The following is a 22,439-nucleotide window of genomic DNA, read 5'->3' on the forward strand; positions in this document are numbered from 1 at the left end:
AAGCTAAGAAAAGACTGTCATCAGGGAGCCTGGGTGGCTCAGTCGGTTAAGCAACTGACACTTAGTTTCAGCTCAGGTCGTGATCTGAGGGTTACGAGATTGAGCCCCGAGTAAGACTCTGTACTCAGTGCAGGTCTGCTTTAGTTTCTCTCTCCCTCTGTCCCTCCCCCTGTGCACGTGTGCTCTCTAAAATAAGTAAATAAATCCTTAGGAGGCTGTCATCAAGGGATTTTGTTGTTGTTGTTCAAAAAAGAGATTCCTTGTAGGTTTCTTATACATCGCAGTTATGTGAAATTACCATTTCACTTCCACGTAACTTTCATATCCAATGTATAAAGTGAGATAAACTTGCACTTGATTTTGGTTAAATTCTCTAGATGTTCCGGATGATTCCTAGCCTAAACGAATCACATGAGGGTTCAATCTCCACTAAAGAAAAAAAAAAAGGAGATAAAGCGTTAAGTTGCTAAGCCCTGAAACAAGAGACTTGAAGAGAAATTTAAGGGGAAAAGCACCCCTTGAATTTCTACACCACCCAGTACCACACTACCAGCCTCTTCTGGTCAAGGGATTTTTCCATCTTGTTCAACACACTCAAGACACATGGAAAAGCTTCTGGAATCAACGTCTTATCACCTTCTGCATGTCTGCTTGATCCTTTCTCCAAGCCCACACACATGTGAGTATATAGGATCCTAAAAGGCTGACCAGCAAAGACACCCCAACAGGGTTGTTGGTCACACGAAGGAACAGCTTGATCGTGTCTTTAATGTTCACCATCCGGGGCACAGTGAAGAAGTTGCTGCCAAAGTAGGCCAGGCGGTTACAGAGACACTGTGTCCTCAAAACTGTGCTCTGTGGCCCAACCTGTAATTAGAATCAAGACGTTGATTCTAACTGAGCAGAGTGCTAAGGAAGGGACAAACATAAAACACAAACACAGGCAATTCAGAGAGGGAAAAACGGTGTCTGGGCTGCGTATTCACTGCTGGAGGTCGCGTACGCCGGGGTAAGCAGCGTGGAGGGCAAGCTGGCAGCCCGACTCCTGCCATTCCAGGTCTGAACACTGACCCCAGGGGAAGTCTGCACACGCGCAGGGGGACGTGAGAAAGAACATTTCTGTCGGCATTGTTCTTAACGAAAAATTCGGAAACGACCTATATGTCTAAGTCCAGTAACAGCAGAACATACAAAGTAGAGGGCTCCTCCCGTATACTGATGGGGGTACTCTATAGCAGTTAAAAGGAATGAGCTGGAGCTGGATATAGCGACGTGCATAAGTGCTAAGTGAAAAATATAAGTTAAAGGGGCGCCTGGGTGGCTCAGTCGGTTAAGGGTCTGACTCTTGATTTCGGCTCAAGTCACGATCTCTGGGTCGTGAGATCAAGGCCCGTGTCAGGCTCCATGCTCAGAGGGGAGTCTGCTTGAGATTCTGTCTCCCCCTGCCCCTCCCCCTGCTCATGCTCTCTAAATAAATTAAATCTTTCCAAAAAAAAGACGGAGGGGATACATAAAGGGCTTTGATTATTCCTGAATGTTTTATTATTTTAAAAAATCTGAACTAAATAGAGCCAAATATTAACTTTGTAATAGAGCTGAACAGTGTTTAATGTTTTTATTATATTATCCCCTATAACTTTCCATATGTTATAACATTTCTTCATAAAAAATATTTTAAAAAATATCACCAGGCAATCAAATGGCAGGTACCAATTCCACGTTTGATGGTGCAGATGGAAAGCTGAAAATATTGTCAGGATGACTGACTGCTTTCCATGACACAAGGTCAAATTCTGGGTGCGGGGCTATCTCTTGCCCTGGGAGGAACTCTCATCCTGCTCTCTGCAGCTCTGTTCCTTGCATGGGGTCCAAGCGCTGCACAGGGCTTCCAGGAGGCAGGAAACCCCCTGGTACCTTTTGTGAGCAGCGGGCTCACTGCTGGGTGAGTCTTGCTACTCAGAGTGCTGTCTCCATGTCCGGGAGCACTGGTATCACCTGGGAGCCTGTTAGAAAGGCAGAGCTAAGGTCCCCCCCTGATTTACTGCAACAGAATCTGCCACTGAACAGGCTCCCAGGTAGAGGATTTGCTAGAGAGGCACCGCTCCGGATCTTCCAGAATCACTGCTGAGGCCATGAATGGTGTCAGTCCTTCCAGAGCATCCTCTTTCCCCTGCTCCCATGTGAATGACCCCCTCTCAGCTCTTTGACGAACTGCCTCATGATTTCCAGAACCTTGCACCACAGTCTTTGTGCAACTGAACCAGGACTTAAATCAGATGGGATCGCACACATTCACCAGTGTGAAAATGCAGAGAGCCATTTTAAAGTGGGCACACACCTGGAACTAGGTAACAACGTGAAGAGTCGCCACCTGGCCTGGAATGTACAAGAATCTGCTAGCTTATTTTTTAAGTTTTTATTTATTTGTCAGAGAGAAAAAGCAAGCACAAGCAGGGGGAGCGGCAGGCAGAGGGAGAAGCAGGCTCCCCACTGAGCAGGAAGCCTGATGTGGGGCTCGATCCCAGGACACGGGGATCATAACCTGAGCCGAAGGCAGACACTTAACCGACTAAGCCACCCAGGCGCCTCTGCTAGCTTATTTTTAGAAAAGTTCTCTTTCATTGAGCAAGAAGTTTTCCTTTTACCCACAACATATTTAATACTTGCAGAACTTCTACATATTGCTTACTTCATCTGGAACTGTCCGATTCACCCTGGACTCATGTTTGAGAAAGAAATGACACATGAGGCCTAAGCCTGCTCCAAAGAGATGCACTCTCCTGGCCCGCTACCCACGGTCCTTCTCCTTTTTCCCAGGCTGACTTATTTCCCCTCCAATGAATTTTCTTTCTGGGCCCGCCCAAACGAGGTAAAAGAAGCTCTGCGTTTCATGCCAGCTCAGGCGGGAGAGAAAGAGGAAGTGGCGTGGCTTCTTACGTGGCATCCACTGCTCTTCCACGTGTTGTTGTGGCTGTCCCAGAAATAACACTGCGTGACGGCCGTCACCACTGAGAACAGGGTGGGCGTCTGCTGGGCACTCTCCTGGCTCTTGTCCAACGCGGATGTTAGGTGGTAGGTGCCGGTCCCATACTGCAGACTCTCTGGCGTCAGCACCCATGTGTATTCCTCATCTGAGAACCAAGAACAGTGCTTAGTTGCCTTTCAAATGGGACAAAAGTACCGTGAGAACCTTCCTTATGAAGGATCTATTATTATCATTATTTTATTTTATAAATGGGGAAATGATTAAGCCTAGACTTACAAATGATCTTACTTTATTTTTTTTTTAAGATTTGAGAGAGAGAGAGAGAGAGTGCATGAGCGCACATGAACAGGAGGGGCAGAGGGAGAGGAAGAGAGAAGCTCAAGCAGAGAAACTCTGTGCTGAGCGTGGAGCCCGACACGGGGCTCGATCCCACGACCCTGAGATCATGACCTGAGCTGAAACCAAGAGTCAGACGCTTAACTGACTGAGCCACGCAGGCGCCCCACAAATGATTTTAAGGAAAATGACCAGTGATACAACCTGGGGCTCTGGATTATTCCTGTTCCAATAAGAAATCGTATTTTTTTGATAAATGAAGATTTAGGTCTAATGAATCAGAATGTATTATGAGTTTTAGAAAAATGAAATCGTCACCCATCAAAATGAGTAGCTACAAGACCTAGCTAAAAAAAAAAGCCCAAGATGAAGCAAGGATGGGAACAGAGCGGTTCCAGGAAAGAGCCCTGATTCCAGGCCCAGCTCTGTCACCAGGTGGCTGGGAAGGGCTAAGGAAAGTTCCACAATCTCCCTAGTTTTCTCACTTTCAAACAAGGACTCTGGACCAGAGGATGTCTAAGATCCCTTCCAGCTCCAACTGACATGATACTGGCAAGACTGGCAAGGAAAATGGGAGTGAATGCTCTGAATCGGGAGAGAGCCTGTTGGTAGCCCCATAGTGAGAGATGCTGCCGCAGGTGCTCTAAGAACAAGAAGAGCCTAAAAAGCGACCATTCCTGTGTTAGTGAGGCCTACACGAGAGCCAGAAGCAGCTCGTTCAACCCAGGCAGACCATAATAGGAGACTATAACATGATTTATCCATTCCAATGACTCCCCCCACCCCATTTTTTTTAGATGCAAAGGGTAGCTCTGAAGAATTCCCAGTACTACATTTATTTATTTTTGTTGTTAGTTTTAGAATAATTTTATTTTTTTATTTAAATTCAATTAACATATAATGTATTATTAGTTTCAGAGGTAGAGTTCAGTGATGCATCAGTCTTATATAACACCCAGTACTCATTACATCACACGCCCTCCTTAATGTCCATCACCCCTTTACCCACCCCCACCCCCCAGTACTACTTTTAAAGTTGATATCCAGTGACTATGTTTTTTGGTCAAGTATATCTAGGCCCTGTTTATGTATCACAGGAATTCTTAGCTATTCTAAGCTACAATGTAGTCCGTCTGGTATTACACCAAGGCTTACTGAGACATCTCTGTCCTTATCCAAATCTAAGATTAGACATAAAGTTTGAAATATAGATATAACCCACTGTGCTGGAATTTTACTTCTCAACATTATGGAAATTTTCAACCATACACAAAGTTGACTATTATACAGTGAACACACAGATAATCACTGAATAGATTCTATAATTAACATTTTATTAAACTTGGAGCACCTGGCTGGCTCAGTCAGAAGAGCATGCGACTCTTGATCTCAGGGTCATGAGTTCGAGCCCCACATGGGGTGTGAAGATTACTTAAATGAGTAAAACTTAAACAAAAAAAATTCTACTAAATTTGCTTTATCACATATAAATCTTGATCCATTCAACAATTTATCTTTTTAAAAAATGCATTTCACGGTCATGTATAAATTATACATGTGAGGGGTGCCTGGGTGGCTCAGTTGTTAAGCGTCTGCCTTCGGCTCAGGTCATGCGCCCAGGGTCCTGGGATCGAGCCCTGCATGGGGCTTCTTGCTCAGCGGGAAGCCTGCTTCTCCCTCTCCCACTCCCCTGCTTGTGTTCCCTCTCTGGCTGTGTCTCTCTCTGTCAAATAAATAAATAAAATCTTAAAAAAAATTATACATGTGATAAAACTACATAGAACTAATAAACACACATACACGAGTGCATGGTTGCATGGTGAATCCAAATGAGGTCAACATATGGTATCAGTGTCATTTCCCAGTTAGGATATTGTGCTAGAGTTATGCAAGATGTCACCATTAGGATAAACTGGATGAAATGTATGAGATCTGTTTTATTTTTCACAATTGCATGAGAACCTACAGTTACCTCGAAATAAAGCGTAAAAAAAAAAAAAAAGAAGAAGAAAATGCATTTCAAAGTAAGTTTCTGTTTGGGGCTTTACCTTTTTGCCACACCTGATTCTTTGGAAGGGTGATGTTCAAGTCGAAGTGGGTGTGGTTAGGCTGATACTGGAACCCCAGATAGAGTGTCATTAAAAGGGGACTTTCAGGTTGTATGCACAGGATCAGGGATTTCTCTAGGGAAGTGATGTTCACTATGATAATAAAATGATCTGAGCTCACATTGAGGCTGGTAGGATGGATTTCCATGCTAACATTTCTCCACAGTATGATCTAGAAGGAGACAGTTAATTAATCTTCAAGTTCAAAATGGTTCATCCATTGATGTCTTTCAGTCTCCTTTCTAGTGCTAATGGAATGTAACTTCCTAAGTCTTCCTCTCTGAGCTTTAATAGGTAACACAGAGCCAGGGGTTAGGGGACAATATACAACCTCCAACCTAAAACACCTTCCCCTAAAGGTAAGGTAATCTCCATGCAGAAGTTCCCAAGTGAAGATGTGAATAATCAAATAATGGCACTGCCGCGAATCTAAAATGACTTTCTTCCATCCTGTTCTCCAAGAATTCCTATTCCCTTCTATTTCATTCCCTAATAATCAAGTCATACCTCAATATCTTCCATTAAATCATCAACTTGGAACAATTTATGATTAGAGCTTAGCAACACACTTCCGATGCTTCCAACAATGTTCTTGTCATCAAAATCCCTGAAGGGATTGAAAGCTAGTCCTGTTACCTAGAGACAAGAAAACTCAGTTTCATCCATTGCTGAAATCTTTAGAAATAACACCCTGATAGGTAATAAGTTGTCAGATAAAAAAAATTAAAGTAAATGTTGGGATTTTTCCCCTTGCTAATATCTCAAATGAAATAATATTTCTCATTAGAACATCATATGGGAAAGAATTAATTAAAGATGAGTCATTTACTTGGGACCCTCAGAATTATTATTTTTTTTTACATCTTCATACCTGGAGGATTCATGATTACCAGGAAGTTGAGAATTCTGCTCTCCAGGATAAGGCACCAAACTTACTTCTGTTTGTTGGGTAAGAAATACAATATACTGAAATACAGTATACTGATATGGCTAAATTGATACATTGGTGAAGTGTTGAGAACAATTCAAACCATAACACAGAAACTGTCAAATCCAGAAGTCTGTTTAATGCTCCCAACCTCTACCATGGATCATTTTTAAGAGGCCTCCATTCCTGACATCGTAAAACAGAAATCCAGGGCACCCAGGCTTCTCTTGTTTGGTCTGGTGAGCTTACATTTCATGGTGCATCCCCTTCGTGGTGCATTCAAATGCCTGCAGCCATCAATCCCATTTCCATTTGGATCAGAATCAATTTTACACTCACTTGGACATTAACTCCAGGGTGTCTGTTCAAGAGCTCTTGCAAAGCTGAGGCTGATGGAAAGCCTAACCTCACAGGTGCTGGGGACCAGAGAGTGTAGGAACTCAGAGGCTAGGTTGACATGTTTTGGCTAAGGAAAGAGAAATTAAAGGGAAATCAATTTCTGTGTATTTTCTAAAGATCCAAAACCTAAAATGAACCTCTCCCCACTCCTCCTGTTATCTGTTCAGCATCAGAGTAGCAACAGAAGAGGTCAAAGTCACTAAAGACTCAGAAAACTGGTTCTGCTGTAGAAACACTTCCTGGATCTTCCCAAGGGCCAGCAAGGCTATTTCCAGCATATTTTCTACCTACATTTAGAAGGAAACACCACGTGACCTGAGCAACCTCAGTGGATAATGGTTTTGGAGGGGTTAGACAGGGGACAAAGATCTTGATGGTGACATAAGGAAAGGTGACATTCTTTGGAAAGGACCCACAGAAAGTACTTCCAGTCTGGCTAAAGACTCACCATCCTTTGTATCAACTAAGAGGGCCACCCAAGGACATATTTCTTTGTCCCATGATATAAGCTGTCCTGGACCTACTTTTTTTTAAGAGAGGGAGAGAGAGAGGGGCAGAGGGAGAGGGAGAGTCTCAAGCAGACTCCCCACCCAGCACAGAGCCCGACAATGGACTCGATCTCACGACCCTGAGATCACAACCTGAGCCAAAATCTAGAGTTGGATGCTCAACCAACTGAACCACCCAGGCTTCCCAAGATTAAAAAGTTTCTAAAATGAAATCAACATCAGCATCTCCTGCACCTACCTGCTCAATGTCATGCTTGGATCTTTGTAGACTGGCTTCACCAGCTTCCATGGCATTGACGAGGGAGTGAACGAAGCAGACGGTCACGGGGTTTTCGAAGCTCAGACTGCTGTTGATCTCCAGTGCCCTCTCAGGTAACTGCTCATTCAGGTCAACAAGGGGACTGAGGACACTGACCTGGAGTTTTAGGAAGCAAACACACACTCCTGAGCTGTTTCTGCCTGTTTTAAATTTATTTGTGTTCTTCTTATCAGGAGTTCAAGGTTCTTTATGCATTTCAAACACATTTTTATAAAAAGCACTATTACAACTTGGCAGGAAATGAAAATATGTTAGCTATGACCTATAGGGAGGATTTGTATTTCATGTTATTCCAAGGAACCGACAGAACCCTCCTGGAGTGGTAACTATCAAATAGCTAATTCACAAAACTAAACTAAAAAAAGGAAAAGAGCAGTGCTGGCTGGAACACTGAGTATACTATCCCTTGAAACTCAGGCCTCAAAAGCCTTCAAGATTGACTTAACATAGAGAACAAGAAAAATTCTAAATGAAACAGAAAACCCCAATTCTCCTTTTGGGAGACTGTTCTCATGCAAAACAAGTAAGAAGGTTAAGCAAATTGACAGAATATCCACTATAGGTACAACTATTTTGGTTTTGAAATGTTTTTGTTTCAAAGTAACACTTACTAAAAACTTCTGCATAAAAAAGATCCAATAGACAAAATTAAAAATAAGACATGAGCACAAAATATTTGCAACACATATAACAAAAGGTCAACATCAATAATAAAGCTCTCTTACAAACACATAAGAAAAATGACAAACAACCCATTGGGGGGAAAATGGACAAAGGACATGAAAAAGCAATGGAGAGGAGAAATACACATGGTCAATCAAAATATATTATGATGTTCAACCTCCTTAGTAATCAATAACATGTTCCCTCCTCCTTTTCTTTATTTTCTTGCCTTTGAAATTGGGAGAGTGGGGGGCAATGGTTGGTGGGGATGTAAAACAGTGCCTGTTTATTTATTTGAGAGAGAGAGAGAGACACACATGGTGGGGTGAGGCAGAGGGGGAGAGAGAGAGAGAGAATCCAAAGCAGGCTCCATGCTGGCTTGATCCCATGATCCCAAGATCATGACCTGAGCCAAAATCAAGAGTTAGATGCCCAACTGAGCCACCCAGGTGTCCCCAAACAGTACCTCTTGAAAGACTATTTTGTCATCTATTGAAAATGCAAAAGCCCCTGGGGCGCCTGGGGAGCTCAGTCATTAAGTAGCTGCCTTCGGCTCAGGCCATGATCCCAGGGTCCTGGGATCGAGCCCCGCATCGGCTCCCTGATCTGCGGGAAGCCTGCTTCTCCCTCTCCCACTTCCCCTGCTTGTGTTCCTGCTCTCGCTATCTCTCTCTCTGTCAAATAAATAAATAAAATCTTAAAAAAAAAAAAAAAAAAAGAAAATGCAAAAGCCCCTCACTTCTATCTCTGGCACTCTATTCCACAGAAATAGTCGCATAAGTACTTAGTGACGTAGGGACATGGATGTTCATGGGTATGTTATTTCCGAGAGTAGACAAGTGAAAAATGTCCAAATGCACATGAAGAATTATTGGTTCATTTATGTGTACTGACACAAAAAGATATCCATGACACAGCATTAAGTAAAAAAAAAAAAAAAAATCAACGGGCTGAAAAATGTGTATACTTTAACTCCACTTTTGTTAAATCGACAAACTTGTCTGTGCATAGAAAAAAGTCTGGCAGGCTATGCGTGACAAATTAATAATAATCTGATAATAGCCACTACATCTAGAGAATGGGATTAGCTAGAAGGACAAAGATGGTGAGGGCTTTTGCTTTATAAGTTTATATGCTTTTGTTCAGATTTTTTAATAACAATCATGCATTATTTCCGTAATTAAGAAGTCCAAATAGGGGCACCTGGGAGGCTCAGTCGGTTAAGCATCTGACTCTTGATTTTGGCTCAGGTCATGGTCTCAGGGTCCTAAGAATGAGCTCCCATGTCAGGGCTCAGCGCTGGGCATGGAGCCTGCTTAAGGTTCTCTCTCTCTCCCTCTGCCCCCCCACCCGCCTGCCCGCACATGTGTTCTCTTTCTCTCTCTCAAAAAAAAAAGAAGCCCAAATAAAATGGCACAGATTACATTTATAGGCTTATTGCAGAATATCTGAAAATTACAGAGCATGGAAAAGAAAAAATGAAAATTCTCACGAATCCTAGTCCCTTAATTTACTTAGGTGTAGGGAGTAGAGACAGGCACGGAGAACAGTTGTTGTAGCCACAAATGCGAATATCATGGGGCACTGAAGGCCGATGTCTGTTTCAGAGCTGAACTGCTCTATCTTGGGCAAGGAGTGGATCTATTTCTGTCTCCCGTGATGTCTAACAAATATATCAGAAAGGCAGTAACCTGATAAATGAACAAAAGAAAAGAAACACAGCATATCTCAGAAAGTCATTACTGATTAATTTATTTGCAATCTTCAGAGTCAAAGGTACAGTTACACTGGCTAAATATTCTATTGGGTCTCATAAAGTGGTTCATAAGGCTAAATTCTGCACAGGGCACCATCTCCAGATTTTGTATTTTCTGTTTTATACACTTTTTCTCTGTTTTGCTTCCCCCTTTCTCCTATCTCGTTTCCTCCCGATCATCCTCTGCTTACCTGAGCTGACTCAGAAAATCCTGGAGTAAAGGCTGTCCATTTCTGGAGCATCTCACAAGCTGTCTGTAGTTTGCTGTGAGTTTGCAAACCATGAATCGGTTTGCTCAAGTTCCCTGCTATCTCGTCTACGACCTGTTGGGAACGAAGGATTTTGCCAAAATTATTTAAAGAAAATGATTGCACTTTAGTAGTTTGAGACATTGTTTTAACAAGAGTTGACAGAACAAACTTGATGAATCACAGGCTCCTCATAACAGTTTCTACTTTCATAAGCTTTTCTGCAAACGGATAGAATTTTCCGCTCTTTCACAGAGTAGAAGAATAGGTACCACGGTCATACAATGATTGATACAGGGACAGATGGGTCCGGAAATAAGATCTATGAGAGAGGTTTAAATCTCATGGCCATGATCAAAAGTGAGGGAAACACCTGGAAATCACAACAACAAAAACAAACTTTTCTATTCAGGAGTATGCTTATCTCCTCAGGTTTCCCACTGGTTTATGTCCCTTGATTCAAGAGTTCATGTTCGAGAGGGAAGTACCTGAATATGGTAGTTTCTGAGAAAACAAACCCACAACTCTGGATGTGGTCCCAAAACTTTTAAGAGGCTACTGCTTTTGAACCGGAAGTCCTGCCCTGAGATAATCTCTGTTTACACCAGCTACGTGGTGCCATTTCTTAGAGAACAACCCACTGCAGCTTAATTCAGTCAGTATTCAGTAAATCTTTATTAAATGCCTACTGTGTGCAGCTGGGTTCAGGAGTTAGAGCATAAAGTTAGTCATGATCCAGCCCTTGTGGGCCATACCATTGAATAGGGTTATTTGTAATTCATAGGGTTTGCAGGAGGTTAGATCAGTTACAGAATGATCTTAGAATTGAGGACCACCCAGTTTTGGTTTCATATTTTGGGACCAAGGTGTAAATAAGCAGGAATAAAGGTATGAGTGAGATCCAGGTGCCACCCAACTGCATGTTTTCCAGGGGAGGTCAGGTCGTATTTAATGCCATTCTAGCTATAGCCAAAAAGGACACTGATGGCTTATTTGATGTTTCAGAGCTGGGCTGAACCATGGTAGATCTCACCATTTTCTTCACCTTTCTTTAATGGCTCTTAATAAAGCTTTATAGTTGTCTCCATACAAGTTGTGCCCATCTTTGGTTAGATTTACTCCTAGGTACTTGCTATACCTTTTTTTTTTTTTTTAAGAAAGAGACCCTGTGCAAGATGGGGCGGGGGGGGGGGGGGAAGGGGAGAGGGGGAATCCCAAACCGGCTCCTCACTGAGTGCATGGCCAAAATCAAGAGTCAGACACTTAGCTGATGGAGCCACCCAGGAGCCCCTGCTATTCTCTTTAAAAAAAAATCTAATTTTCTAACTGATATGTAAAAGTACAATTAGCTTTAGTATATTGATCTGGTATTCAGCAACACTGATAAATTCTCTTAATGTTTCTAATAATTTATCTGTAGGCCTTTTTGGGTATTCTACACTTCAGACTTCTCTCTATTTAAGGAAAACAAAGCACTCTGTGTTTAAGCTACTGGAGATGAGTTTTTCTGCCAGGAGAACACAGTGCTAACTGAAACAAGAGTGAACATCTAGTTCCAATTCACGCTGGAAGCAGATCCAACATAAACAGGATTATCTTTTAGCAAAGAAATGTTAGATTACATGTAAGTAGGGCTTGTTCTAAAAAATAATATATATATAGGGAGAAGCAGGATGATTTTCTTCAGTCAACACGATCAAAGTGGCTTTGCTTTTTTTTGAAGTTTGTGGGGGAAAAGGGAACAAAGGGGATAGGGGAACTGGGATGCTGAGTAGGAAGAACAGTCCAGAAGGGTGTGCCACTGCTGGAAAATTGGGGCAGGTGGACAAAACTTCCTCCCCATCTGAAGCACTAAATATAAGAGCATTAAATAAAAACAAGACATGAAAATCCTGAAGTGAGTATGGAACCCATTGTGGACTATTTCCATGGACTCGCTCAGTGCTTGCTTTTCACTGGGGCACTTGCTCGTGTGTCAGGCATCCTGCGGGAGAGTTCTGCTCAGAGGCAGAGGGTGAACTGGGCCCCTTCCTTACATGGCTATTCTTGAAGCATCACCAAAATAGAAGGAAAGAATAGAAGTACTTTCGCAGGGTCACAAAGGTCCCCAGGGTGACCTCGGTTTTCTGTATTTACCTGATCGGATGCATCCTGAAGTGATGTTTGTAGGTGAGTGGTGAAGACCTCCGCCTGGGAATCCTCTTCGGGGCTTGAGGTCACCACTACCAGAGCTTGCCCAGACTGCGTTTCAGGCGCAGGCCCGGTGAGCGCTGGGGTACCAGGAAGATGCTGGCTGGTAGGCGCCGAGGTCACTGCCAGGACCTGCCGTGTGGCTTTGGGTAGTGTTGAAGGAAATGGGCTGATGGGAAGACGAAGGGTCTTGGACTGAAAGGTACGTAAAGGAAGAGGCCGAATCAGATTTTACCATGTGAAAATTAAGGCAGTGTTTCCAAAATTATTCTGGCTCTCCCATGTCCCATGAGATATTAATGGCCATTTCTCTCAAAAAGATCCAGTGCTCAAACAGTTTTGAAAATGTGGCATATTACCCTCCTTAAGATTCACAATTTACAAAAAAAAAAAAAAAGAGGGCACTTGATGCAATGGGCACTGTGTGTTATATGCAACTGATAAGTCACTAAATTCTACCTCTGAAACTAAAAAATACACTATATGTTAAATAACTGAATTTAAATAAAAAAGATTCACAATTTACATTAGTGTATTTATCATCAACCATTCAATAAATTATAATTAAACATCTACCACATGCTAAGCCATGTCCTGGGGAACTAAGGATACAGCAATGAACAAAATAAGCCAAGTTCTTGCCCTCATGGAGCCTTCATTTTCGTAATGGAGGCAAATTATACTATGTATTAAATCAGTGCCATGAAGAAAAACAATAAGAGTAAGCAGATGAAAGGAAAGGGTGTGTTTCAGGTACGGTGCTCAGATGTATGAGACAGCATTTTTGCTGAGAGTTGAAATAAAGGGAGAAAGTTCTGACAATATATTAGAGATGGGCATCTGAGAAGTGCAAAGGCCCTGAGGTCACAGCCTGATGGGTTTGCCTGAGGAAGAACAGGAGGCCAGATGAGCAGAACTGGGACGTTGGGGAGATCAGAAAGATCCTGGGGGTGGGGGTGGGAATGAGGGATGGGACTGGGGAGAGCATTCATATGTCAGGCAAAGGAGAAGAGAGTCATTTTACCTTGAACGAGATGGGAAGACCTTGGGGGCTTTGAGGAGCCACAGCAGGAGCTGACTTGTGTTGTAAAGGATCACTCCTCTGACTGCTGTGTTGAGAACTGACAGCAATGGGCCAAGGGCAGAAGCAGGGAGATAAGCAGGAGGCAGATGCAAAGTTTGCCTGGGAGATGATGGTGGCTTAGATCACGGTGTGATAACGATGAAGCTGGTGGGAAGTGGTTAGGTTTGGCTCTGAGAAGTCCTACAGTCAAAAACCTTTGTTTTCTTTCCTTCTGGAACCGTTTTAAGCAATGCTGGTTACTCTTCTGTAGAATATCACTTGGAAAACACTGATTTAAGGGATTCTGACCTCATCCCTGTTCTCTCTAACTAGAAACGCTTATTTTTTGCAGTGGGTCCAGTAAATGTAAATAAATCTGTCTTTAGACATCCAGGGAAAGGTTTCTACGTAGGACACAGAGGCAAGAAGGCAGAGAAATGTCTTGAATTTGAAATTTTATACATTATGCAGTTTCTACTTTGATTTTCCTTCCACTCAGGTATTTTTCCTTTTTTATTATTTTTTGCTTTATTACTTATTTATTTTTAAAAAGATTTTATTTATTTATTTGTCAGAGAGAGAGAGCACAAGCAGAGGAAGCGGCAGGCAGAGGGAGAGGAAGAAGTAGGCTCCCGGCTGAGCAGGAAGCCCGATGCGGGACTCGATCCCAGGTCCCTGGGATCATGACCTGAGCCGAAGGCAGACATTTAACTGACTGAGACAACCAGCGCCCTTTTTTCCCCCCTTTTTTAAAAGGAATTTGAATTTTATCGTATTGCATGTACTTCTGTAAGATATCACAAGTCCTTTTTGGAATGAAGCAGGGAATAAACAACCAACAAATGATAATTGTAACAACATGAAAGCCAGAGTCGGCTTTAAAAATGTCGTTACGACTATGGACTCTGAGAAACAAACTGAGGGTTCTAGAGGGGAGGGGGGTGGGGGGATGGGTTAGCCCGGTGATGGGTATTAAGGAGGGCACGTATTGCATGGAGCACTGGGTGTTATATGCAAACAATGAATCATGGAACACTACATCAAAAACTAATGATGTAATGTATAGTGACTAACATAACATCATAAAATAAAATAAAAAAAAAGGTCGTTAGTAAAATATCCATTCAACCTGGTTCTTTCCTGCATTTAAGTACTTTCCTTTCCTTATGAGAACACTATATCCGGGGCACTCAGTGAGCCAGAATGGCGTTCTGGCGGGACCCACCAGGAATGACAGAGATTACTAATCCCAGATGTGTGCTGTCAAGGGACGTACTTACAAGATCAGCGTGAGCAGGGTGGTGACAGGAGGCTGCAGGATGAGTAGCTGCCACGGAAAGAAGAAAGCAGACTAAGTTCAAGTAAAAGTCTAGGATAGAAATTTATTTGAGGACGTCTTATTCTTGGCAAAAAACAATGTGAATCATTTCATATAGGAAACTAAAGTGACCATTTCCCCCTGATGATAATTCTGTAGACAAGCTAGGATTCCAGAGCTGAATTGTCACAAATCACTCATGTCTAATCTCTGCTTACTCTTCAAAGGCCCTCAGTATAAAAATATTTAAATCAGATCAATCGTAAAGTTGCCAGTACATAAATACTGTGGAAGTATTTGCCTCATAATTTTACCAAAAGGAGAAGCTCCCTATTAATAAATCAGAGCATATTTCTGACAGTTTTAGATGAGATCGGATGCATTCAAGGTGGTATGGCCATAATCTGATACTTTTAAAGAATTTTTTTTTTTTAATTTCTTTATTCATTTGAGAGAGAGAGTAGAGCGAATGAGAGAGAGAGCATGAGCGTAGGTGATGGGTAGAGGGAGAGGGAAAAGTAGACTTCCCACTGAGCAGGGAGCCTAATGCGGGGCTAGATCCCAGGACTCTGAGATCATGACCTGAGCAGAAGGCAGGAGCTTAACTGACTGAGCCACCCAGGTGCCCCCCGCCCTTTTTAAGATTTATTCATTTATTTGAGAGAGACACACACAAAGAGTGTGCGATTGGGGGGAGGGGCAAAGGGAGAGGGGAAGCTGATTCCCCACTCAGCTCAATCCCAGGAGCCCAAGATCATGACCTGAGCCGAAACCAAGAGTTGGACGCTTAACAGACTGAGCCAGGAGTCCCTGTAGTCTGATACTTTTAGAAAATAATCATTGACAACATTTTAGCAGATCACGGTTATTGCTTTCATTCCCTTTCCACATTTTCCAGTAAGAAAACCATGATCTGAAGGCATTATCAGTGTTAACACACATGGCTATTTGCTATTAACTTAGGCTGACTTCTTTCAAGGCATGTGCTCTAGACCCATTACAATTTATCTGGTTATAGCAAGCCTGCTTTATCTCTTCTTGTAACAGTCTCTCTGCTGTTGATAGGACTGATATGTATGTTTAGCAGCAGAATCATTCTAACCACTACTGCTGGGGGAGGACAGAGTTCTGAGATGTTCTTCTGATTAGTTGCCATGTCTTTCTTTTTTCTCTTTATTTTTTTGGAGAGACAGCCTATGTGCAAGCAGGGGCCAGGAGGGGCAGAGGGTGCCACCGAGGTGCCCTGGATAACTGGTATTTCTTAAGGATAAAATGAGAACTGATGAAATATAAGTGATAAATACGTAAAAGAGAATAGAAAAATGTGTATATATAACATCACGTTCTAGGCAAAATCAGTGAAAAGTGACCTGGATACCTGCTAAGAAAATTTCCATATTACAAGGATTAAAAAATTTTACAATCTGATAGAGGAAAAAAGGCTACCTATTAAAAAAAAAAGTCTAACGATAGTCTTTTCCACGGTAACCATAAATGCCAAAAAGCAAGAAAACGGCGTCTGCAGAGTCTTGAGGGCGAGAGTGACAAAGGAAATAATGTTCCTTGTATTGCAGAGACTACTGCTTACTTCCCCCGCTGGGTCTTCCTTCCTTCGAAGGAAACATGGTAGCCCCACTAAAGGACTACATTTCCCAGCCTTCCTTGCTGGCAGCAGTAAGGCCATGTGATCAGGTCCTGGCCAGCGGGATACGAGGAGGAACTGGTGCAATTTCCAGGCTGTGCCCTTAAAGGAAAGGATCAGGCTTCCCATTTTCCCTTCTCCCCTTCCCAGTTGATAGAATGGGAACACGGAGGCGGGGAGCTAATGCAGCTTTTATAGACCATGAGATGCAAGTCACAAGGTGATGACAGCAGAACAAGGCAGGAAGAGCTTGGGTCTCCTAAGCTGTAGAGCCCACTTAACAGCCCTGGTCTGCTTACTTACACTGTGATGTGGAAGAGAAAGGAAATTCCATTTGTTCAAGCTTCCATTCTGACTTCTGTTACAGCAGCTGACCCTATGTTTTTAACTTGTACATGCTGCTAAAACATGGCCTATTGGGAAGGGACAAGAAAGACATTTTGAGTATCCTTGAGTTCCCAAAATATTTCCACCAATGGATCTTTCTTGTAAAAACAACTGGATTAGAGACTATACAAACTTGAGAGCTCAAGAAGGGTAAAGTTATGGCATAAAAATGATTGGTGCTAAATGTGAAACCAGTTAAAACAGATATACGTTCTAAATTGTTGGAAATATGGCTTTGACAAAAGTTTTTTTTAAAGGTATTCTTAAGTTACATATAAAAAAACAAGGGCGTTTGGGTGGCTCAGTTGGTTAAGTGTCCAACTCTTGGTTTCGGCTCAGGTCATAATCTCAGGGTTGTGAGATCGAGCCCCACGTCAGACTCCGTACTCAGCATGGGGAGTCTGCTTGAGATTCTCTCCCTTTTCCTCTCCCTCTGCCCCTCCCTCCACTCTCTCTCAAATAAATAAGTAAATAAATAAAATCTATTAAAAACAAACCAATATAACAATAACCTGAATAAAACCCACAGACCATACTAACAAAATCTATGGAGGGAGGGTGGGGAAGGAAAAGCTAACATGTGCTATATTCCTTTAACCAGATGAGGGGGCTTCAAAAGAGACTGTTTCACTCCTGAGTCCAACCATCAGAGAAACACAGGTGCAGGAATGTGTTTTCAAAAAGAACAACTCCTTGAAGGCAAACAATTAAACAAGAGTACGGAAGAGTAAAATTCCAACAAAGGACAGAAGAAAGTAGCAAGAAAGGATTAGAACCCAAAAGCATCGAAGAAGGCAAGAAATGACATCAGTTATTAAAATACATTTAAATATGATAAACTCTACTATAAAAATATTCTCAGAATCAAATAATTAGACCCATTTACACAAAATTTAATAGGAACACGTGTAAAACAAAGTGACACAAAATTTTCAAAGGACCTTGGGGGGCACCTGGCTGGCTTAGTCAGAGGAACATGCAACTCTTGATCTCAGGGTTGTGAGTTTGAGCCCCACATTGGATATAGAGATTACTTAAAAATTGAAAAAAAAAATTTTTTTTCAAAGGCCCATACATACATATATATAAGGCAACTCCCCAGATAAGGCAATGCCCTCCTTCCTCAATGAGGAGATTTAAAGATAGTTATTTGGGGGCAAACTTGACTATGTCATTTCTAAGGATATAGGTGAAACAGTCAAATGTCTAGTTAACTTGTTCTACAAAGGCATGTTTAAAATCACATGTTATCTGTAGTCGTGTGTTAACTTAGGTGCATTGCTCTCTGGAAACTCACTTTCCATGACATGGCTTTACCGAAACTCTTCAAATGCATCCTCAGTCTCAGTGCCTTAATTATCAAGAGAGCGACTTCTGTAATTATTTAACAGTTTCAAAACTACACCAACTTTACCTTCATCTACTGCTATCATGAAACACTTCTTCCCCACCTAACAAGTACCCAGTTACAAAAGCAGTTGGAAAAGCTGATTTTTATGTTTGTTTTTAAGATAGTTACTCATGTCTCTACAACAGCACTTTCTAGATTGCTCTTTTAGGGATCCTTGGAGGGCTTGTTGACAAAGACATCTAAAACTTGGAAGTTGTGAGGTCATACCCTCCAGAATAATCACTACATGCACTTTAAATTTGTCTCTTTTTCTACCTGGTTGGTCAGGCGATCTCTATAATCATCCAACACTGGTATTGATTGAGGTCATTTCAGGCTAATGCATCTTCCCCAAATAGTATTTATTTTTCAAAATTAAAAAAAAATGAGAGAGAATACCACAATGTGAAAGACTGCAAGGACTTGAAGAAGACTTTTTGGATGGAAAATTTTGTGGGAGAAAACCCTGTCTTTTATTAGGACACATGTGAAAAGAAGATGGCCAAAGGCCCATCAATAAAGTAGTACCTATAAAATGAGATCAAAGACTGCAATAAGATGAGACAAAACAGAACGCAACAAATATTGATGGGGTACGTGTTATGATGACACACATCAGCATTAAACTAATCTTGTGCATCGTTTCAGGCAGGAATTGATTTCACTACCCATTACCTGAGGTCCTTCTGTTTCTTGGTACTGCAACTTCTCCTCTTATCTTTTCAGGTCTCCAGTGTAAATGAGAATTAATTCCAGGTCTTTCATCTTGGTCTGGAAAGGCCTCTATTTGGAGGCCAATGGAAAAGATAATTTCTAGTATATAGCTCTAGCTGTAAGTCTATAAATAGCTGTCACCAGCACATACATGATAATCAAGACAACACAAATTAAAGATTACTATCCTTTTTTTTTTTTTTTAAAGAACATAGGAATTCTCAAGGAGCTCTTCTGCTCTTGACATCACAACACCTTCTACTCTCCAACGTCACAAAATGAGGTCCACTGACTGGGTCAACACCAAGATAGAATTAAGTTCATTTTAAGAAATTACGTTCTAAGTGTAATATTCTCCTCATACTGTGTAATCCTATTGGCAGAGAGAAAAGAGTTCAGTAGGTGAACAATAACATTCTCGAATGTGCCTCCTTACGTAGACTTGCTATTTTTCACACGTGCCGCCCAGCGTGGCTTGACAAAATCATACCACCTCACTGACCATATCTCAGCTTAAATTCAGATCACAAGCCTAACAATCTTATTGTGTTCCCCGGGTCTCGTCATGCTTCTGCTCTCTGAGAGGACTTCTTCCTATTTCCTCCTCTACTGTACCTCCAACGACAAGGAAGTCCCTGATCCTCATTCTCAGGGCAGGTCATAACTTCGCTTTCTGCTTCAAAAAAACAATGGAAACAATTCAGCGTCCCTTCCACAGAGTCCTGCCACCAAATTTGCCCCCGACCAGCAAACATCTACACCCACAGATGCTGCCTTCTGTCCTGTTCCTACAAGCTCCCGCGCTCCTATCCAAAGTGAACCCCCTAGCTGCACACTAGCTCAGATCAAGGATACCGTCCTGGCTACTGTTTTTTCTGTCTTAGGACAAATCACCAATTGACATTGCCTCATGAACTAGTTCCTTCCTGCTCTTGAGCAAAATTAACCTTAAAAATTGTCGAAACTTGCTACATCCAATTCCTCTCCTGTTCTTCTTCCTTATTTTTAGGAAACAAAACAGTTTTTTTCTAATTATGTAAAACATTTAGAGAGTTCCAATGTCAAAATTATGAAACCAGGTACATTCAGGAAGATCTAAATTCTATCTCTGTCCTTTCTTTTTTTTTTTTTTTTAAAGATTTTATTTATTTATTTGAGAGAGAGAATGAGATAGAGAGAGCATGAGAGGGTCAGAGGGAGAAGCAGACTCCCTGCCGAGCAGGGAGCCTGATGTGGGACTCGATCCCGGGACTCCAGGATCATGACCTGAGCCGAAGGCAGTCGCTTAACCAACTGAGCCACCCAGGCGCCCTATCTCTGTCCTTTCTATCCTATTCCCTCCCTCCACCATAAGTAATCATTTTCATTAGTTTTTGTTTGCTTTTCTATTATGTTTATGGATATATGTGTGTAGGTATATATGCATATATATTCATATTATCCTCTTTTTTAAAAAGCATACTATACATTGTTCTCCAGATTGCTTTTTTCCACTTAAAAAAACATAGAAATGACCCCACTGCAGTACATAAAGATATTCCTTATTTCTCTTTACAACCAGCGTCCCCCTAGATGGGTATGTGGATTGTTTCTACCTTTTTGCTATTACAAAGAAACCTACAATAAATAGCCTCATGCGTGTGTCTTTTTATATTTTTGCCAGTGTAACTTTGGGATAGATTCCCAGCAGCAGGAATGCTGGGTCAAAGGGTAGATGTACATGCAATTTTGCTAGAGACTGCCAAATATTCCTCTCCTTAGAAACTGTATCTTATTGCGTTCCCATTAACTATTTATGAGAGTACCTATTTCCCTACAGTCTTGCCAACAGAGTATGTTGTTAAGTTTGTGGATTTATGCCCATCTGATGGGGGGAAATGGTATCTCAGCTTTAATTTGCATTTCTCTATTTTTGGGCAACAATATTTCATAATATGAAACCTTAGACTTCTCTTTTGAATGTTAAGGAACAAATTTACAAATACTTCTCCCACCAACATGTTATTTTGGAAGAGGCTTTTTTTTTTTTTTTTTTTTTTTTAGGGAAAGCTTGTGCAGGAGCAGGGTGGGGAGGGGCAGAGGGAGAGGGAGAGAGTGAATCTTAATTAAGCAGGCTCCACGCTCAACAGTGCGGAGCTTGACACAGGGCTCGATTCCACAACCCTGAGATCATGACCTGAGCTGAAACCAAGAATCAGATGCTTAACCGACTGAGCCATCCAGACACTCCAGAAGAGGCATTTCTTAAGTTCACAATAAAATGTATAAACACTATGATAACAGTAGCCCTTCCTTCCTTCCTTTTTCTTCCTTCCTTTCTTTCTTTCTTTTTCCCTTTCTTTTATCTTTCCTTCCTTCCCTTCCTTTTCTTTTTTTTTTCCTTCCTTCCTTCTTACATTTTTTATTTATTTAAGTAATCTCTACACCCAACATGGGACTCAAACTCATGACCCAAGATCAAGAGTCACACGCTTTTCTGGCTGAGCCCCAACAATAGCTATTTCGGAACACTAAACAATTACATTGTGCCAATACTTTAGTTTTAAAGGTAATTAGCAATATCGGATCTCCAAGAGATCCAATGACCTTTGACATGAATGTGATACTATCTACAGGCAGAAATGAACTTTGCACAAAAAATAGAAATTTCATAATAGTAACAGTAATAACTGCCAGGCACTGTTCTAATACTTTACTTGTATTATCTTACTAATCCTCATGACAATCCTTTGAAGGACTGCCCACAACAGGAAAGTCCCAGAATCAAGACATGAACTCCGAAGTCTGACTTTAGAGCCTGAGCTCTTAACTACAGAAACATTTAATCTCATTATGGGAATGCAGGTTCAGAATTTGCTGAATTGGCTTAGATAACTAAATAGAATTCTTTTTTTTTTTTTTTTTAAGATTTTATTTATTCATTTGACAGAGAGAGACACAGCGAGAGAGGGAACACAAGCAGGGGGAGCGGGAGAGGGAGAAGCAGGCTTCCCGCTAAGCAGGGAGCCCGATGCGGGGCTTGATCCCAGGACCCCGGGATCATGACCTGAGCCGAAGGCAGACGCTTAACCACTGAACCACCCAGGCACCCCTGAAGAGAATTCTCTTTAAAAACATTTTTTGTTGTTTTTTAAAAAATATTTTATTTTATTTTTTATTGTAAAATTTTGTTTATTTTTAAAGATTTTATGTGTAATTTCTGCACCCAACATGGGGCTCGAACTCACAACCCCGAGATCAAGAGTCATGTGCCTGACTCAGCCAGATGCCCCTAGAATTCTTTTTGCCCAAGATTATCTTCTGCACAAACATTTCATATTCCATAGCAGTAATCTCCTGCAAGTACTTGAGTGATAATATCAGAAAAATGCATTTTCACTCCAAAACCAAGAGTAGGTGAAAATGTCTAAAAACTGAACTCTTGGAGAGTGAAAAATGAATGGAAAATCATCATCATTTAGGTTGTATTAAGGGTTACTTTTC

The 22,439-nt window shown here is 41.6% G+C and overlaps 1 protein-coding gene across 1 annotated transcript in view; it reads right to left on the reverse strand.

Annotated features, from left to right (window-relative positions):
• Positions 1–22,439, reverse strand: part of PKD1L3 (polycystin 1 like 3, transient receptor potential channel interacting) — a 59,113-nt gene that overhangs the window by 33,568 nt on the left and 3,106 nt on the right. The window contains 11 exon segments of the mRNA XM_078063532.1: positions 637–867; positions 2,938–3,131; positions 5,371–5,602; positions 5,938–6,066; positions 6,698–6,824; positions 6,905–7,044; positions 7,505–7,681; positions 10,196–10,327; positions 12,389–12,637; positions 14,786–14,832; positions 18,918–19,025. Of these exon segments, the coding sequence (XP_077919658.1) occupies positions 637–867; positions 2,938–3,131; positions 5,371–5,602; positions 5,938–6,066; positions 6,698–6,824; positions 6,905–7,044; positions 7,505–7,681; positions 10,196–10,327; positions 12,389–12,637; positions 14,786–14,832; positions 18,918–19,025 (1,766 nt within the window).

Source organism: Halichoerus grypus, chromosome 15, assembly GCF_964656455.1.
Source record: "Halichoerus grypus chromosome 15, mHalGry1.hap1.1, whole genome shotgun sequence".
NCBI lineage: Eukaryota > Metazoa > Chordata > Mammalia > Carnivora > Phocidae > Halichoerus > Halichoerus grypus.